Source organism: Carassius carassius, chromosome 7 (assembly GCF_963082965.1).
Source record: "Carassius carassius chromosome 7, fCarCar2.1, whole genome shotgun sequence".
Classification (NCBI taxonomy): Eukaryota; Metazoa; Chordata; class Actinopteri; order Cypriniformes; family Cyprinidae; genus Carassius; species Carassius carassius.
The window spans coordinates 9,680,335-9,700,153 of record NC_081761.1 but is presented as its reverse complement, the minus strand read 5'-3'; the positions used below and the strand labels follow the sequence as shown (position 1 = coordinate 9,700,153).

At 35.3% G+C, this 19,819-nt stretch overlaps 1 protein-coding gene across 2 annotated transcripts; it reads right to left on the bottom strand.

Moving 5' to 3' along the window:
- Window positions 1–521: 521 nt before the first annotated feature.
- LOC132143506 (heparan-alpha-glucosaminide N-acetyltransferase-like) lies at window positions 522–18,579 on the bottom strand. Of its 2 annotated transcripts, none has more exons than XM_059553773.1 (18): window positions 18,351–18,579; window positions 17,283–17,398; window positions 13,065–13,201; window positions 12,794–12,912; window positions 12,291–12,360; window positions 12,100–12,169; window positions 11,773–11,870; window positions 11,332–11,408; window positions 10,419–10,449; window positions 8,889–9,049; window positions 7,781–7,896; window positions 6,526–6,647; window positions 6,011–6,137; window positions 5,782–5,868; window positions 5,498–5,575; window positions 4,490–4,560; window positions 4,168–4,280; window positions 522–1,168 (listed from the first exon to the last, which is right to left on the bottom strand). In XM_059553773.1, exons 1-18 carry the CDS (start codon window positions 18,508–18,510, stop codon window positions 987–989), a joined length of 1,935 nt encoding a protein of 644 aa, XP_059409756.1. In that variant the 5' UTR covers window positions 18,511–18,579; the 3' UTR covers window positions 522–986. The 2 variants fall into 2 exon arrangements, with proteins under 2 accessions (XP_059409756.1, XP_059409757.1); XM_059553774.1 differs by lacking the exon at window positions 18,351–18,579 and adding an exon at window positions 17,746–17,915.
- Between the last annotated feature and the right edge of the window lie 1,240 nt (window positions 18,580–19,819).

Genomic DNA, 19,819 nt, shown 5'->3' with positions numbered 1-19,819 from the left:
TCCCTACTCTTGGAACAATTATTTTTTTCAAGCAGCTATATGTATGGGAAATACGTCAGTGATTAGTGTTTTTATTATTATATATATATATATATATATATATATATATATATATATTACATATTATATTTATATATATATATATATATATATATATATTACATATTATATTTATATATATATAAAATTCATGTGGCAGAGGTAAGAATTAAGTCATTGGTAAACTGTAATAAACAAGGACACCATTTGATCTGAGAAACCATAAAGTATTTTTTGAGAAGGTAGAACATACACTTTTTCTCTCACTAACATACATCTTTTTAACGGTAATACTTTCATCTTAAGATATAAAGAATAAAACCACAGTATCAAAGACAGAGAGTCCACTGAAAAAAAAAAGTACAACAACCCAATCCTAGCATTCATTACATTAAAACTTAAACCATAAAATTGTGTAATATTATAGATATTATAGATAATATTGTAGACTTTGATGGAAGACCTTTTATTTGTTGGTAGTCTGGGGTTCTGTTCCCCTTCTCATTTGATTTAATTTCATAATTGCATAAATCAATACCTTCATTAAATTTAAACTGGTCCAGAGACTTTCAGAATTCTTTCATATCATGATTTAGGAAATTCCATAATCAATCATAATCCACCATTGAGCTTCAAAATGTCATTCATTAACCCAAACGAGTTGACTGAATTTAATTTTAGCAGAATCTGGCCTTGGCATTTTAGCATTGATTCTGAGGGCTTTGTTGAGTCCACAGAGTTATCTTGGCACAGTCACATGCTCTTCTTTTTTTCTTCTTTCTGCACTTCACAGATAATAGCCAAGTTCTATTCCTGGATCATGTGTGAGTTTTAGTCTCTGCACAGATGTTCCGAGATCTGCTGATTTTCTACAACTAAAAATATCCAAATAATCTCTTTTTCACAATGAAGACCAGCTCCTAAAATCTGAGTACAGAGATACACATTCATATCTTCCAGAAGATCTTCTTCCTGTAGAGGAGATAGGCTATGATCACCCATATGGAGGTGGCCACGAGGTTCTGTGCCAGGTGCTCTGTGTGTGATTGGTTATTGGCCATTTTCCAACGAAAAGGGAAATATTCCTCAAACACTTCATGACCCACATACACCAAAATGGAATTCATACCTGCCAAACAGAAGGAAAAACTTGAAAGCAAACAAACACAAGTATGCAGATTAGTGTTAGTTAGCATAAACTAGGGCTGCATGATAATGGTTTTTATTAAAAAAGTATAATAAAAATGTATGTATTTTTTAACAGAATTATTACATTTTCACATCAAGAAAATGCACAAATCAAGAGAACGTCAACTTGCACAATTTGCTCATAGATTTAGCTGCATCAATCAGCTGCATAAAAGAAAACCAACTGACTATATTACTCTTTAATTTGAGCAAAATATCAGTGGCTATATCCAACTTACATTTTTTGCTGGTGTTCAGACCATCAGCACTTTTTATGTATTGTAGCAAAAGTGTATGTGCATGGTTGCCAGGTTGGAAAGAGTTTCAGTAAACCACAGGACAGAAAATGCATTAATTTAAAAGAAAAGCTCTGAATGGGGAATGTAAACTCTTTACATCTGGCAACCGTAACAACGAAAGCTTGTAGAGGCTTGTTACCAATGCAACATAAAACAAATCTCAAATTAAACATTTTGAGGATAAATATCCAGCAAAGACTGCAGACGATTATGCTAAAAAATAGAGATAAACAGAAATCACAATTAAATGATCACAATTAAAACAATTTATCATGCACACACAACGTTAAAGGGTTAGTTCATCCAAAAATGAAAATGAGGGGGAACAAAAGCCTCCTGTAGTGAATCAATTGCATTTTTGTAAGAAAAATATCCATATTCAAAACTTAATAATCACTTGAATCTAGCTTGTGCTCACATTTGCAAAACGGAAGCAGTTCCGGGGGGATGATGTATGAGGTCAGTGTTGCGCATGCGCCGGTGAGTCTCGTGGAAACTAGCGTTTGTTTACAGGATCAAAAGAAGCAAAGTTTCCTTACTTAAGCAAAGGAAAACCAGTGTCCTCTTGGCTTATAAATCGAAATCCTCAGAAATTCTTTACAAATCTTCGTATTGTACAGTCGTGGCCAAAAGGTTTGAAAATTACATAAATATTAGTTTTCAAAAAGTTTGCTGCTAAACTGCTTTTAGATCTTTGTTTCAGTTGTTTCTGTGATGTACTTAAATATAATTACAAGCACTTCATACGTTTCAAAGGCTTTTATCGACAATTACATTACATTTTTGCAAAGAGTCAGTATTTGCAGTGTTGGCCCTTCTATTTCAGGACCTCTGCAATTCGACTGGGCATGCTCTCAATCAACTTCTGGGCCAAATCCTGACTGATAGCAACCCATTCTTTCATAATCACTTCTTGGAGATTGTCAGAATTAGTGGGTTTTTGTTTGTCCACCCGCCTCTTGAGGATTGACCACAAGTTCTCAATGGGATTAAGATCTGGGGAGTTTCCAGGCCATGGACCCAAAATTTCAACATTCTGGTCACCGAGCCACTTCGTTATCACTTTTGCCTTATGGCACGGTGCTCCATCGTGCTGGAAAATGCATTGTTCTTCACCAAACTGTTGTTGGATTGTTGGAAGAAGTTGCTGTTGGAGGGTGTTTTGGTACCATTCTTTATTCATGGCTGTGTTTTTGGGCAGAATTGTGAGTGAGCCCACTCCCTTGGATGAGAAGCAACCCCACACATGAATGGTGTCAGGATGCTTTACTGTTGGCACGACACAGGACTGATGGTAGCGCTCACACCTGCCTGCTGCCATTCCTGAGCAAGCTCTGCACTGGTGGCACTCCGATCCCGCAGCTGAATCCTCTTTAGGAGACGATCCTGGCGCTTGCTGGACTTTCTTGGATGCCCTGAAGCCTTCTTTACAAGAATTGAACCTCTTTCCTTGAAGTTCTTGATGATCCTATAAATTGTTGATTTAGGTGCAATCTTAGTAGCCACAATATCCTTGCCTGTGAAGCCATTTTTATGCAACGCAATGATGGCTGCACGCGTTTCTTTGCAGGTCACCATGGTTAACAATGGAAGAACAATGATTTCAAGCATCACCCTCCTTTTAACATGTCAAGTCTGCCATTCTAACCCAATCAGCCTGACATAATGATCTCCAGCCTTGTGCTCGTCAACATTCTCACCTGAGTTAACAAGACGATTACTGAAATGATCTCAGCAGGTCCTTTAATGACAGCAATGAAATGCAGTGGAAAGGTTTTTTTGGGATTAAGTTAATTTTCATGGCAAAGAAGGACTATGCAATTCATCTGATCACTCTTCATAACATTCTGGAGTATATGCAAATTGCTATTATAAAAACTTAAGCAGCAACTTTTCCAATTTCCAATATTTATGTAATTCTCAAAACTGTTGGCCACGACTGTACTTCTAATTAGTGACAGTAGTTTTGTTTTGATCTTTCCCCCGAGTTTCCGCGTGCGTCACTTCTTAGCGGCACATATGCAAAGCTGACCTCATACGTAATTCCCCGGGAACTGCTTCCATTTACAACAGTGAGTGCAACATAGTGATTATTACATTTTGAATATGGACATTTTTCTAACAAAAATGCATCGATTCGCTACAGGAGGCCTTTGTTCACCCCCCGGAGCAGCGTGAGACACTTTTTTTATGAAAGGGCGCTTTTTATTTCACGCCTTTTGGACTGAAGCAATGCAACACCCACTGACTGCAATAATAGAGCTTGAAAGATCAAAAGACAATTTTTAATATAACTCAAACTGGATTCGTCTAAAAGAAGAAAGTCATATACACCTAGGATGCCTTGGGGGTGAGTAAAACGCAGCCTAATTTTAATTTTTGGGTGAACTAACCCTTCAATGCCGTCTCCTTTTTTCACTTTGGTTAAACTGTCAACATGATAATAGTTCGCTACCTGAATAACAACAAATCCAGTTTAACAGCACAGGCATTTTAAGGTAACTCTATCGCCCCCTTGAGTGCTGAAGTTTGTTACTGTCACAATGATAGCTACTAACTTATAAGAGTCAACTCTTAAATGCAAGTTGTGAGTTTAGGTACATTAATTCTGGCTGTGGAACCTCAAGTCTTAAGAGCTTACCAGGGTAGAAGAAGGGAGCACCAGACCACCACTTCTTTACATCCACCAAATAGTAAAAAACTACCAGCGCCACAAAAGCAAAACAGCTGAGAGTCGTAACATAGGACAAAGACCTGAAAGTCACGAGACAGAAGCCATGAATCATACAGCATACAATACATTCCTCTTCTAATCAGTAAGCAAATCTGGTATTATACTTCCTGCTTCTGGAAGTGTTGTCATAAAATTAAGATTTTTCTGACCACAAATGAAAAATAGTATATATCTTTTACAAATTATAATGAATAAGACAACAGATACATGCAAGCAAGACTGAGTTTACCACAAGTTTTTGTTGACAGGGATGAAGCCGTCATTTCTGGAGCACTTGGTCAATACAGCTGAGATGACTCCCTAAATGCAAAGTTAGACAGCATGAGATTCCCACAATTTTAAACCTCTAACAAAGCTTTATTTAAATAATGATTCACGGAGTAAATTACAAATTATATTTGAATTATCAGCCAGTTAATACAGTTTTTGTAAAAGAGAAGTGACTTTAACCAACACTATTACATGACTCTGAATTACCTGATTGTTTTGGTCAATCATGGCTCTCTGTGGTGAATATCTTTTTTTATTTTATTTTTTTGACTGCTAAAGTGCATAACTGACCATTGTGCCAATTGTTTCATGTCGATTTTAGGTCTCTCTAGGGTCTCTTTCGTCTCACATAATAAAGTTATGTATTAGGCAAGTAGCTGTGTAAGAAGTGAACTCGTTATCTCAAAATATATCCCTGATATTACCCTGTTGTATTCTCTATTGTACTAATGACAGGCAATATCATTCTTAATTTATTTCACTTTCGGCATATATTATAATTATTAAAACAGTAATGCTGTGAACTACTATTACAATTTATTTTGTATTTGATATGTATGATTTGATATGTATGATGACAAAACTGAATTTGCAGCAGCCATTTTCTTCAGTCTTCAGTTTCACATGATCCTTCTAATATGCTGATTTGCTGCTAAAGAAACATTCCTTATTATTATCAATGTTGAAAACAGCTGTACTGCTTAATATTGTAGTGGAACCCGGAATGCATTTTCACAGAACCCTTTGAACAATAGATCAGAAGTTCAAAAGAACAGCATTTATTTGAAATAGAAATAGTTTGTAACATTATAAATGTCTTGCTGAATAAAACTATATATGTATATATATATATATATATATATATATATATATATATATATATATATTATTGAACAGTAGTATAATTGTAATTTTTTATGAAGGTTATTATGTAAAGTATTAACAAAAAAAACATACACAAACATACCAGTATGAATCCCCAAATGAGAAATCGTGGGATTATTTGCCTGTGTTGGTCTCTGTAATGCAGCAGAATTTTCCCTGCCTGAAACTCACAAAACAAAAAAATGATGCAATAGGGCAGGACAATTATTAGATGTGATTCCTGTAAGCACTGCAGAACAAAAATAGTTTGCATGAAGCATGTGCCTGCACTGCTGATACTGATACGGTAAGAGCAGGGGGGGAGAAGAATCACTGATGCTGCTATGAGAAACAAGTACTGTACAAGGAAACAAAAGTCTGTCTCACCTGAAGACCCAAAAAGGCCATCAATACAGAGTTGATGCTTCCCAAAACACCCTCAGGGTCAAAGGGCACCACAGACTGGTATACAACCTAGATATAGGCACCCAAAACACAATGAAGTTTATCGGTGAGTGCCAAAGTAAGAGATGAAAATTAGCTGCGGCTAGAAAATAGTGACCACATGTGTCTGACAGAATGACAACCAGTTCTCATTGTTTTGGTCTCTGTTTACCCGTGATGAAGGCGTCTGGTAAATATGGTTATTTCCCAGCAGCCAGCGATCAATGTAACCTGCAGCTCCACCGGTGCAGTTTTGGTACTGGCCAAAGTCACCAATGCCCCCTGGACCCAAATAACCACTGCAGGAGAGAGACAACAAGAGGAAACATATAGCAATTAGATGGACAGGAGTCATGCTATTCAAAACACTTTCATTTGCATATTCATTTTCATGTACATATCCCATATCTAAGCAATATAACCAATTACAACTGACTAATAATATTATGTTGAACATTCTAAATAAGAACAAATGAAAGAAACTGCTTTATAATCAACCAGGAAAAAAGCAGTAACATCTATTCTTCTCATCTTTATGGTTTCCTGTCATTTTAACAAGGCAGAAAATGGGTAGATTCTGCACAGTGTTCCTTTCATGATTGCAAATAAGGCAGGGGGTATGGAGAAAGATATTTAGGCTGGTCTTAATAATTGATAGACTCATGTCATGAGTAGGATTGTACTTACGTTGGGCAGTCTGGGACTGGGAGGAGGAAGGTCAAACACAACCATATTGTCTCTAAGGCAATCACAACCAGCCATGCGGGCCAGTAGAGGCAGACATCATGCACCGAATACCAGCATGTTTCCTGGGGACAAGATGATGGGAAATTTATATTATTATTACAATTAAAAAGAATTACAAGTGGGAGTAAATGCCAGTTTGGGGACATACAGTGAAAGAGTAAAAATAACAAGAACATTTTTCAATTACATTCTTACATTTATCACTTAAAATGGTATATATTGCATTTAAACTGCTGTATAAAGGTTTGGAGTAATTAAGTCCCTTATACCCCACCCCAGTTTTTTTTTTTTTTTTGTTTGTTTGTTTTTTATACAAGTCTCTTATGCTTATTGCAGCTGCATTTAGTTTATCAAAAATATTGTAATATTGTGAAATATTGTTACGTTTTTTAAAAAAATTGCAATTTAGATATATTTTAATGCAGTTTATGTGATGGCAAAGTTGAATTTTCACTAAGATTACTCCAGTCTTCAGTGTCAAATTATCCTTCAGATATCATTCAAGTTATAGTAATTAAAAACAATATTTATTTGAAACACATTTTGTATCACTATAACATTATTAATGACTTTGCTGTCAGTTTTGATAGATGTAATCCATCCTCGCTGAATAAAAGGTTGCTAGTTAATCGGTAGTGTATCACAGTTTTCACAAAAATATTAAGCAGTAAAAACTGCTTACAAAATTGATGCTAATAATAATATGAAATGTTTCTTGAGCAGGAAATCAGCATATAATAATTATTTCTAATGAAATAATGACTGCTGCAAATTCTGCTTTGCCATCAAAGGAATCAAGAACATTTTAAAATAAATTCAAATATATTCAAATTTAATTTAAATTATAGTAATATTTTTTTAATTAATGTCTTATCTATAAATGTCAGTATTCTGTTTATTATTATTATTTATTATTGAATCTTTTTTATCAAATAAATGCAGCCTTGGTAAGCATAAGAAACTTCTTTTAAAAAACATTGGGCAGTGTACAGTAAATTAGAAAAAGGTTACATAATATTGGTCTCAAGACATTTGGACCCCATTGTATATTTTTTACAAATGGATGAATCAAATATTCGGTTATTCATTAACGAGACAAAAGCCCGTAAAGCACATAGAGCTGAGTATGTATGTCTATAAAGTGCGTTTATGATTATGTGTCATGTTACATGCAGAGAAGGATAACTTGACTCACACTTGACAAGTTGGTAAGTCTGTTCCGTGCCACCATAAGATCCAAGATAGCGACAGCGAGATACGTGAAGCCCAGACGCTGCAATACACCAGGTATACGCAGAGAATCCCAAGACACTGTACAGATACATGGAAACATGCATAAATTATCAGCATTTATATTTTTAATAATGCTAGGCAACGATTACATCCAAAATTAGTTTTTGTTTATATAATATATGCATGTGTACCGTATATATTATGTACTCATAAAGACACACACATTCAGTATATATTTAGAAAATATTTACATGTACATAATTATATTCATATAATTTATATTATAAATAAATATATTTAATATATAAAAAAACATTTTTCTTACGCATGTGTGTATTCATATATAGATAAAAAATATATACAGTACACATATATACATTATGTACAGAAAAACTATTTTGGATGCAACTAATCCCATTGGCCAGCACTAATTTTAAACACTGTTAACTTTTAAATTGTCTTTAAAGTATTCTACTTCACATTCCATTAAATTTTACATTATTTTTTGTGAGCAGATTACTAAAAAAAGATTTAAAAGGTGACATGGAAATGCTGAGTTAGAAAATATTATAATATTAACAACCCCATGTTCGTGCAGTTTTAGTTTCTTTGTGGATGTATTCGCTTATTGAAAAAGGAAGCTGGGGTAAGAAATATATTTATATAGCCAAATTTGTACATTATATTTTAGCAAACCGTGATTTTCTACTTACTATTGCTACTTTGGAGGAAGACTGTAATCTTGTAAAATTCTTGATTTAATATGCATGTGTGAGCCAGTCAAGTCAATATTAAATATTTAATAAATGATCAGCATTGTTGATCCATTGTTCTGTACAATGTAAAGTTACAGGAATAGGCCAAAAATTCCTCCAATTTAGATTTCATAGGGAATGGTTATATGCAGGTTATTTAACAGCGACAAACTTACTTTCTTTCAGCTTTCATACTGATGTGTTTCATGACACTGTATTTCGTTTATAAGCTAATGTAGAATTTGTACAGGCATTGGGCTAGAGATTGGGTTTGTCGGTTTTAAGAAGAAACAGGGAAAATGTGTTACCACTCACAGGGTCCTTGGCAGTAGTTAGGATTGACGACGATGACTCCGATAAGAAAGAGTTGTAAGCTCCTCCAGAAAATCTTCCTCAGCAGATGAGTGCGTTTGACACCTCTGCGCAATGAACCGCTCAGGGACAAACCAATAGAAGTACCCATAATAAACACAAACCTGTGAAGACAAGAATTACACAAAGTAAGATAGAATGGGAGAGAGAGAGAAAAGGATACCCATTTCAGAAAGTGTTACATTCTAACATGATTTCCAACACACAGATTAAGAATCATCCACAAACAGAATTGTGTGAAAACCAAGATCTCTTCAACATGTGCAACACACATTTGTCTGCAGTCTTTGTCATGTTACGATCCCATTTCCCACTGGTTTCCTGTCTATATATACCACAGAGGCATATATGCACTCATGAGTAAAACTTGCTAAATGAAAGGTCATTATGGGCCATGCCATATCATAAGAAGGGGGAAAAAACTGAACATAGAACATGTATTTTTTTTTTTAAACAAAAATACATTTAGTTTTAACTATATATATAAAGGTTTACATAATTTATGCGTGTACTTAGTATGTATATATAAATACACACACATGCATGTATATTTTAGAAAAATATGCTGTTTATATATTAAATATATTTATTTATAATATACAATTATATTAGTATTAATATAGACAATGTTTTCAAAATATATACTGTATGAGTGTGTATGTATATATACATAATAAATATACATAAAACACACACGTATATTATGCAAACAAAAACGTTTATTTTGTATGCGGTTAATCATGATTAATCATTTGTAAGCCCTAGAATATATAAGAAATATGACTGAATTTATAAAAAAAATATATATATATATATATATTTTTTTTTTTTTAACTATTAATTTAATACATTTTAATATAATGCATTAAGATACAATGCAACATTTACTTTTAGCAACATTTAAAAGTTAAGGCCTTTGTATTAAAACATTTTGGTTTGTTAATAATAATACACTTTCTTCTAATGTCATCCAAATGTATATGCTATATGCTTTTGTTATATACGGTGTAAAAAATTAAAAATGTTCACAAGCATTCAAATATAGGTTGAAAACTCAGCCTTGCCATCACAGGAATATATTGTATTTTAAAATGTCAAAAATGGTTTAGAGTAATATTCATGTTGGTCATTTCATACAGGCTTGCTAAAACCTCACAAAGGTGTAAACCTGAGTAGTACTGCTGCAGACGCTTTCTTCAGCTGCACAGCAGACAACGTTATTGGGTTTAGTTCAACTGTGAAACCAGTTTATGCTGACTCTGATATGCCACTTTATTAGTGCCACAGTGATAAGAGGCCATGTTTGGCTCAGATATACCTTATGCCAGCGCTGATGTGGCTTGTAGATGTGGCTTGCAAAAGCTATTTTACAATACTGCCCTAAAAAGAAGCCGCTCGAGCAGTGTGTAAAGAAGCTGGTCTATATGCATGCAGTGTGAGGAATCAGTCATCTGTGACATCGGATTGACTTACCAAGGAAACACGAGATCAGCCACCGTGAGCCCTGCAAGAGGAAGAACGCATCAGATATCACTTCCTGCTGTCAGATCACGGTCGATTAAATTCATAACAAGCTATTTTCAGACATATTCTAAATATATACACTGTCAGCCAAAAGTTTGGAATAATTTACACTTTTTAATGTTTTTAAAAGTAGTCTCTCATGCTAACCAAGGCTTTTTTACAATTTTAAATAACTGTTTAAATAAATATTAATATGCAATTTATTCCTGCGATAGCAAAGCGGAATTTTCAACCGTTATCACTCCAGTCTTCAGTGTCAAATGATCCTTCAGAAATCATTCTTATATGCTGATTTGGTGCTTAGAAAACATTTCTTATTACTAATGTTGAAATTAATGTTTGTTTATTTTTCAGCAAAGATGCATTAAATTGATCAATTGATTTATTTATTTTTTATTTTAATTTTTTTTTATCAGTTTTTACAACAATATTAAGCAGCAAAAACTGTTTTCAACATTGATCATAATAACAATCATTACTGAGCACCAATCAGTAATGATAACTGATCAGCATATTAGAATGATTTCTGTAGGATCATGTGACACTGAAGACTGATGTAAAAGCTGCCGGAAATTTAGTTTTGCCATAGAAGAAATAGATTACTTTTAATTATATATTCAACAAGAAAAGTAATTTTACTAATACTACATCACAATGTTACTCTTATTACTGTATATATGAGAAAATAAATGCAGTCTTGGTGAGAATAAACATAAAAAATTAAATCTAAAAACATTTAGTTGGCCAGCTTTGTATTCATATACTAAAATTATTAATGAACACTTTTATGAATAACAGTCACTTCGAGCCCTGATGCTTGAAAACATGCTAGTGGCTACTATAAAGATAAAAATGAGTTTACCATTCCAACTTTCATGCCTAAAGAACCAGTAACGTCCACCTCCGTAGTTGACAAACACCATAATGACCAGTGCAAGGCTGTGGAGAAAACAGAGTGATGGGCATTTCTGTCTTAACAGAGATCTGGAATTAAACCAAACCACTATTAATAATGTGGTTGAATTGCTACAAATCAGACAGAGAGAAATACAACACCAAACATTAAAATAACTGTAATTAATTTCCAATTCTCAGGTGAGGTTACAAGCCACCTTGTTTTAACAAGTTCAAATTTAATCATTCTATTTCAGGATAATGAGAAATAAAATGCAAATGACATTTGACAACCGGCTTCACAGTATGTGAAAGTAGCAGCTTATATGCAAGTTCATTTTCACCTGAATTGTTCAATTCCCATCTCAAGCGTATTGGCCCCAAAACAATTAGTGAAAGAGCACCATACCCACGGAAAGTATCCAAAGAACGAAGCCTCCGTCCTGTAGTGGCAGGAATGATCGATTCCATAGAGGCATCTACCAATCTGTTTGGAGAGCCTAGCTCCTGCAGACAAGAGAGCGAGAGAGTGTAAATTAGTGAGAAAAGAAGAAAGAATGATCATTACATTTTTTTTCCAACACTAAATCAAGCACAATGCTATTTTTGAACTACGACAGAAACTTTATATTTTGTGATTTGCGTTTCTTCTTTGAAGATGTGAAAATCATGCATGGACAATATTAAGACTGCAAAAAAAAAAAAAACGTATAAAATAAGTTAATAGCACTCTTACCGAGTTTATCAGCCTCTCTGTCTCCACTGGTCTCCCCAAGCGAAGAAGTAGATTTGTCACCACATCCAGTCTTAAAAATAGAAAAACTCAATTTTGCAAGCTTTCTTTAAAGAACAGCCGAAACTAACTGTTCTGGAATGTTTTAAATGCCATCAGTACATTTTGAAAATTATATTTGAAAATGTCTGTACCTTTTAACTGTGTTCCAGATAGCAGATAAAGCAGCCAGAAGAGCAAATACCAGAAAAGCAAACAAAATAGCTGGAAAAAAGAATAAATAAACAATAAAAAACCTCACCTTCCAAGCTTAGGTTAATTTCAATACATTAATTACATTTGTATGTGTAGTTGAAATCAACCCCAACTTTGCCTCACAGTGTTTCACAAGAGCTCATAATCTAAAATCAATCAGATATTACTTCCTTGAAGTGACTATTGCATGTAATAGACTTCCAGAAGAGCCCTTCGTGAAGGTATTCTGTTGTTCACTTTTGTTCGTAACATCTCTACAAATGGCACCCTCTAACCAAAATGCCCTTCAAGGATGCAAAAATCCATTTGGAATTTTCCCTGATTAGTATACTGGTTGACCACTAGTAAGAATTATTTTAAATACAAAAAAAAAAAAGGTAAAAAAAAATAATAATAAATAAATAAATAAATAATGCGGTGTGCAAATGCAAACTCGACTCACGCAGGTAGCTGTTAATGGGCTCAGAATCAGTGATCATCGAGCAGTTGACCCGTGATGGCTCATTCAGGTTCTTCACCCACAGAGAATAGTTTCCCTGCTCCCCAAAGTGGAAGTTAACACTGGATAAAAAAAATAAAAATAAAAATTGTCTGATAATAATGCCTTGATAATAATGGCCAAAGCAAATAAACACTGATCATGTTTTGGTCTGAAACTCTCATTGTTCTGTGTTAAATGTATTTTGTCTATTTTAGACAAGTGTCTAACTCACTTGCATTGCTCCAAGTTTGCAGAGGTGCTGTTGAGCTGCAGTGTAAGTGCGTGTTGTGTGCCTACAACAAACCCCACCGTAGTGGGGGTCCCAGAAGCTGGACTTGCAGGTATTACTCCCAACAGCTGAGGCAAACACTAATGCACATGCATGCACAGACAACACAGAGATACAGAGGTCCAGTAGGAACAATACTGCAGCATTTAAGGAACAGTTCATCCAAAAATGAGAATTTGCTGAAAATGTACTTATCTCAGGACATTCAATACGTTTCGTCTTAACGGAACAGATTTGGAGAAATTTTGCACTAAATCACTTGCTTACCACTGGATCCTCTGCAGTGAATGGGTGCTATCAGAATGCGCAAATATCACAATAATCCACATGACTCCAGTCCAATAATTAATGTCTTTTTAAACAATGTCTTTTTTTTTTTCGTAAAAACTATTTCACCATTAAGATGTTTTAACTTCAAACTGTTGTATCCAGCTAAAATTAAAATTTCCTTTGCTTTCTACAGTGAAAATTTCATTAGAATCAGAAAAGAATTATACATAAACCAAGCATCATTTACAAGCAAAAATATTAAAAGCAAATACAGTGTGTTGGTGAATTTTGATGAGAGGACAAAGGGGGTGGTCTTTTCACTGGAGGAAGCATTGTTATGGATTATGGACTTCTATTTTTGCCAGAAACTTAAAGTTAAAATGCTAGATGAAAATGATACATTTGTTTCTTACTTCATTACTTCATCATTTATTTCTTCATTACTTCTATTATTAGTCATTCAAAGCTTAATCTCATGGCCCTAACAGAGACCTGGATCAAACCAGAGGACACTGCTACACCTGCAGCACTCTCCAATAATTTCTCATTTTCCCACTCCCCCCGTTTGACTGGAAGAGGGGGAGGTACTGGTCTGCTCATCTCTAATGATTGGAAATGTAATTCTTTACCATCTTTGGGTATCAACAGCTCCTTTGAATCTCATTCAGTTACTGTTACCTACCCTTTTAAAATACATTTTGTAGTTGTCTATCGACCCCCAGGACCACTGGGTAACATTTTGGATGAATTAGATGTGTTGCTCTCAACCTTTTCTGAGGATGGTACTCCCCTAGTTATGCTTGGAGATTTCAACATCCATCTAGATAAACCTCTGTTTGCTGATTTCCACACTCTGCTTGCCTCTTTTGATCTCAACCGAGTGTCAACTACTGCTACTCACAAATCAGGCAACCAACTGGACCTTATTTATACACGACACTGCTCTACTGATCATGTTCTGTTTACTCCACTGCACATGTCGGATCACTTCCTCCTCACTCTTAACCTCAACATGGTCCCTGCCACATCACTTACCCCTCCACATGTCATCTTTCCACGTAACCTACGCACACTTTCACCCACCCGGCTATCTGCAATGGTTTCATCTTCACTTCCTTCCCCTAAACTGTTTGCATCTTTGGATGCTAACAGTGCTACTGATACTTTCTGCTCCACTCTTACATCTTGTTTAGACACTGTTTGTCCCTTATCTTCCAGGCCAGCCCGTAACACCCCTTCTGCCCCTTGGTTATCTGATGTTCTACGCGAACACCGTTCTAAGCTTAGAGCTGCTGAAAGGGTGTGGTGCAAATCCAAAAATACTACTGACCTTAATGTGTATCAGTCACTCCTATCTTCATTCTCTGCTGATGTCTCTGCTAAAATGACATACTACCATAACAAAATTAACAATTCGTCTAACTCTTGCATGCTTTTTAAAACATTTTCCTCACTTCTTTGTCCTCCTCCTCCACTTCTTGCTTCATCTCTAATGGCTGACGACTTTGCAACTTTTTCATTAATAAAATTAAACACATTAGTGCACAATTTTCCACACCACAATCAGTCAAGCTCATATCACCAGCAAACATACACTCATTTACATCCTTCTCTTCACTCTCTGAGGCAGAAGTCTCAAAACTCATCCTTTCTAATCACCCTACTACTTGCCTGCTTGATCCTATTCCATCTCATCTCCTTCAAGCCATTTCTCCTGCAGTTGTACCTGCACTCACTCACATCATCAACACATCCCTCCACACTGGTGTTTTTCCCTCATCATTTAGACAGGCACGTATAACTCTACTACTTAAGAAACCCAACCTCAAACCATCTCTTTTAGAGAACTACAGACCAGTTTCCCTTCTTCCTTTCATTGCAAATACACTTGAACGAGCTGTGTTCAACCAAGTCTCTACATTTCTCACAAACAACAACCTCCTTGACAGCAACCAATCTGGCTTCAGAAGTGGGCATTTAACTGAGACGGCCTTGCTCTCAGTTGTTGAAGCTCTAAGACTGGCAAGAGCAGAATCCAAATCTTCAGTACTTATCCTGCTTGATCTGTCCGCTGCTTTTGACACGGTTAACCACCAGATCCTCCTATCAACCCTACTGGCAAAAGGCATCTCAGGAACCACACTTCAATGGTTTGAGTCCTACCTATCAGATAGGTCCTTCAAAGTATCTTGGAGAGGTGAGGTGTCCAAGTCACAACATCTAACTACTGGGGTGCCTCAGGGCTCAGTTCTTGGACCACTTCTCTTCTTTGTCTACATGGCATCATTAGGTTCTGTCATTCAGAAACATGGCTTTTCATACCACTGTTATGCTGATGACACTCAACTCTACCTCTCATTCCATCCTGATGATCCAACGGTAGCTATTCGCATCTCAGCTTGTCTAACAGACATTTCTTCCTGGATGATGGACCATCACCTTCAACTCAACCTTGCCAAGACAGAACTGCTTGTGATTCCAGCAAACCCATCGTTTCATCACAATTTCACCATCAAGTTAGGCACATCAACCATAACTCCTTCATAAACAGCTAGAAGCCTTGGAGTTATGATTGATGATCAGCTGACTTTCTCAGACCACATTGCTAAAACTGTCCGATCCTGCAGATTTGCTTTATTCAACATCAAGAAGATCCAGCCCTTTCTTTCGAAACATGCAGCACAACTCCTTGTTCAAGCTCTTGTTCTGTCCAGGCTAAACTATTGCAATGCCCTCTTGGCAGGTCTTCCAGCCAATTCTATCAAACCTTTACAATTAATTCAGAACGCGGCAGCAAGATTAATTTTTAATGAGCCAAAAAGAATACACGTCACACCTCTGTTTATCAATTTGCACTGGCTTCCAATAGCTGCTCGGATAAAATTCAAGGCATTAACGTTTGCCTACAAAACTACCACTGGCTCTGCACCCATTTACCTAAATGTGTTACTTTAGACTTATGTGCCCTCTAGAAGCTTGCGTTCTGCAAGCTAACGTCGCTTGATTGTGCCATCCCAAAGGAGCACAAATTCACTTTTACGGACTTGTAAATTAAATGTTCCCTCCTGGTGGAATTACCTCCCCAACTCAATCCGAGCAGCTGAGTCCTTAGCCATCTTCAAGAATTGGCTGAAAACACATCTCTTCCATCTTTATTTGACCCTATAACTTTAACACTCACTATTCTAATTCTATTCTTTAAAAAATCTACCTACCTTTCTAATCTTTTTGTATTCTATTTTCTTTTCATTTATTATGCAATTGTATGTGTGTGTGTGTGTGTGTGTGTGTGTGTGTATGTGAAAAGATCTCTAACACTAGCTTGCTCTATTCTTTTTTATTCTATCGGTTATTTTTTTATTTTTATTTATTTATTTTTATTATTTAAAATCCCACGCTACGTGTACTGTGTTAACCTAACTGAAACTTGTTATAGCACTTATATATCATTGCTCTTTTTGTTGTTTTTGATTGCTTCCACTGTCCTCATCTGTAAGTCGCTTTGGATAAAAGCGTCTGCTAAATGAATAAATGTAAATGTTTCTTGTACAAACACACAGCTTTTTATTTCACTAAATATGAATTGATGGACTGAAATCATGGATTACAGTGATGTCTTTATCAGCTGTTTGAACTCTCGTTCTGACGGCACCCATTCATTGCAGAGGATGATGTAATGCTAAATTTCTCCAAACCTGTTCTGATAAAGAAACTAACTCATCAACATCTTGTTTGGCCTCAGGATGAGTACATTTTCAGCACATTTTCATTTCTGGGTGAAATATTCCTTTTAGCAGCATTACACATGCACATTAAATGTCATTATCATTATGACAGTATTCAGTATCAATGCTATATTGCATGTATACCCAGAAGATGTATATTTGATACCTTGTAACAGTGATCAGAAACCACATATAACATCATGTCATTCTCAATCTCATTGGTAACTGAAAGGGAGGCCTCATCCATCTTCAGCACAGAGGTTTTTCGGTGGGGATGAGAGGCTGAAAGCAAAGTCACTTCAGTATCACCAATTATGAAGAATTTTCAACATAAATACATTTAACCTCACAATAAGGCATACACAAACACATACACAAACATATGTATATATATATATATATATATATATATATATATATATATATATATATATATATATGATCAAAGACTGAAGTACCTCAAGCGACTCACTCACAAGCAGTCTAACTAGGCATCTTTTGAGTGAAACACACCATTGATGCTAAAAAAAAATGCTCTCTAGAAATGTCGTTCACCAGGTTTTGTGACAAGCCACAGAGATTTTCTTTGAAAAACATATAGAAACATTTCCCGAATATAGGCTACTCACCACTCTGTAGGCTTCAGTTGCTGCCTCTAATTCAATTCAACCTAACTGTAGGTTTGCTAATGAAACAAAATGGTCAGCTGCTTTGGTGCACTCTACTTCTGCAGTTTTACAATAGTGACTCTGTAGCTCCTGCAGTCACATGCTTCCACTAATCTGCCTCACAAGAAGCATCATAAAACTGCCCAGATCTGCCAAACGAGGGAAATTTGAATCCATGAATCCACTAACGTTACATGTATTTGTTCTGGCTGTATAACGTTACAATGGAGCATCATACTATAGATATTCAAAAGCAAGAATACAAAAGGCTAAAATAAAGAATAGGTCTTACACACAGAAAATGTGTATATAATTCAGATTATAAACATACAACGTTATACACCTAGGTAAATCACAATAAGATGCTAAAATATTTTAAATATAAATAACAGTTAGCATAGGCTAAAACAGCTAACGTTATTAGTGGTGCTAGCTGGTTAACGTTAGCTTGGCGAGATAACTAGTATGGCAAACAAAAAAAGGGAACTACGGCATTAAGAAATGTGTTTTATATTTAATATCTATTAGATAGATACAACACTGGTGTTACGGTAAATGACACTCACAGGCAGGTCGATCTGTCATATGAGCTGTACACAGAGCTATGGAAAGCACAATCACTGCACAAACAGTCCATCTGTATTCCCTTTCAGATGCCATAACATCAAATGTCACTGCCTCCTCCTTTCGGTCCTTTCTTAATGTAAAGATCTCCCCTTTTTTCATTACAACATACTTCCGATCCCTCCTTCCTAGTAGCGCAAGTAGTGGAAGAGAGGAGGGTCAAAGTACAAAGAATGATCGTTGGATGTGTTCAGACCATACAGTCTATGGTTCAAACGCTAGCGGTCGCTGCCTACCTAAGAAGCATTTCTGAGGCATCATAAACGCTTTTCAGACGATTTCAAAGACAAAAAAATAAAATAAAAATAAAAAAATCCCTAACCGACCTTGTGAACAAATGTTTGAACGCGTTAATGATGTTCATAAATAGGTTTAAAAGTTTAAACGCACCTATGACGCCCACACATGCTGTCTAGATAGGCAGCTTACTAGGTGTGGAAACGCGACCAATTCATTACATTTGCTCAAAATTCAGCTTTGAAATCACAGGAATACATTTTAAAATATATTCAAATAGTAAGCTGTTTTACAATATTACTGATTTGCTGTATTTTGGATCAATAAATGCAGGCTTGGTGAGCAGAAGATAATTCTTTAAAAAGAAACAAAAAGTAGATCCCACTGCAAATACATTTTTTTATATAAAAGTCCACATTAAAAAAAAATCCACATAGCAAACAAAGCAAAAATACTTTTTTGTTTATTAAGCCACTTTTTGTTTTTGACATTTTGTTCCCTCTTTAAAGCACCCATAGTCTCGCCCCTGGTCAAGATGTTATTTTTCCCTGATTTAACTGGTAGTTTGTGTGTGTTTTATATATATATATATATATATGCTGTAACATATTTCTATTTAATATTTTATATTATATGATTTATTTATTTATTTTTTGTTTTAGATTGTTGCATGTGTCTACAAAGGCAAAATTTTGAGTGCTAAAAAAACACTGTTGGTACATAATTGTACATGCCTTATATTTTATATTTTATAATCTTCTTATATTTTAACGGCAAACACAGAATGTTTCCCTAATGTTAAGGTTCCCATTTAGTTATTTTTTGGGGAACTGAAAACTCTCTGGGAACATTCTAGGAACCAAAAATTGTTAGATGAAAAAAAGTACAGCTTTTTGCATGATCTCTTTAGATGCTCCATATCCATTTGTTGTACCTGTGTTTGCACCAACAACTGCTTGGAAAGCTACCACCATCAATGCAATCCTGAAAAATGCATAAATGTACAACAAGTACCAATAAGGAATAGACATAGGCACAAATGCCAAGTTCTGTCATGGAATCTAGATGGTGCAGGCTATTTTAGGTCTACTAACTGAAATTATTTAGGGTCTACCTGTGATTTGAGAACCACTGCACTAAAAGTAACAGGAATGGAAAGCAAAATATCTAGGCA

Excerpts from the sequence above, each read along its gene's own strand:
- LOC132143506 (XM_059553773.1), bottom strand. The coding sequence starts at position 18,510 with ATGAAAAAAGGGGAGATCTTTACATTAAGAAAGGACCGAAAGGAGGAG. Across the intron at positions 12,361-12,793 it reads GCCCATTAACAGCTACCTGC|CTATTTTGTTTGCTTTTCTG; the intron begins GTGAGTCGAGTT and ends TCTTTTTTCCAG. Across the intron at positions 6,138-6,525 it reads CCAGTCCCAGACTGCCCAAC|TGGTTATTTGGGTCCAGGGG; the intron begins GTAAGTACAATC and ends TCTCTCCTGCAG.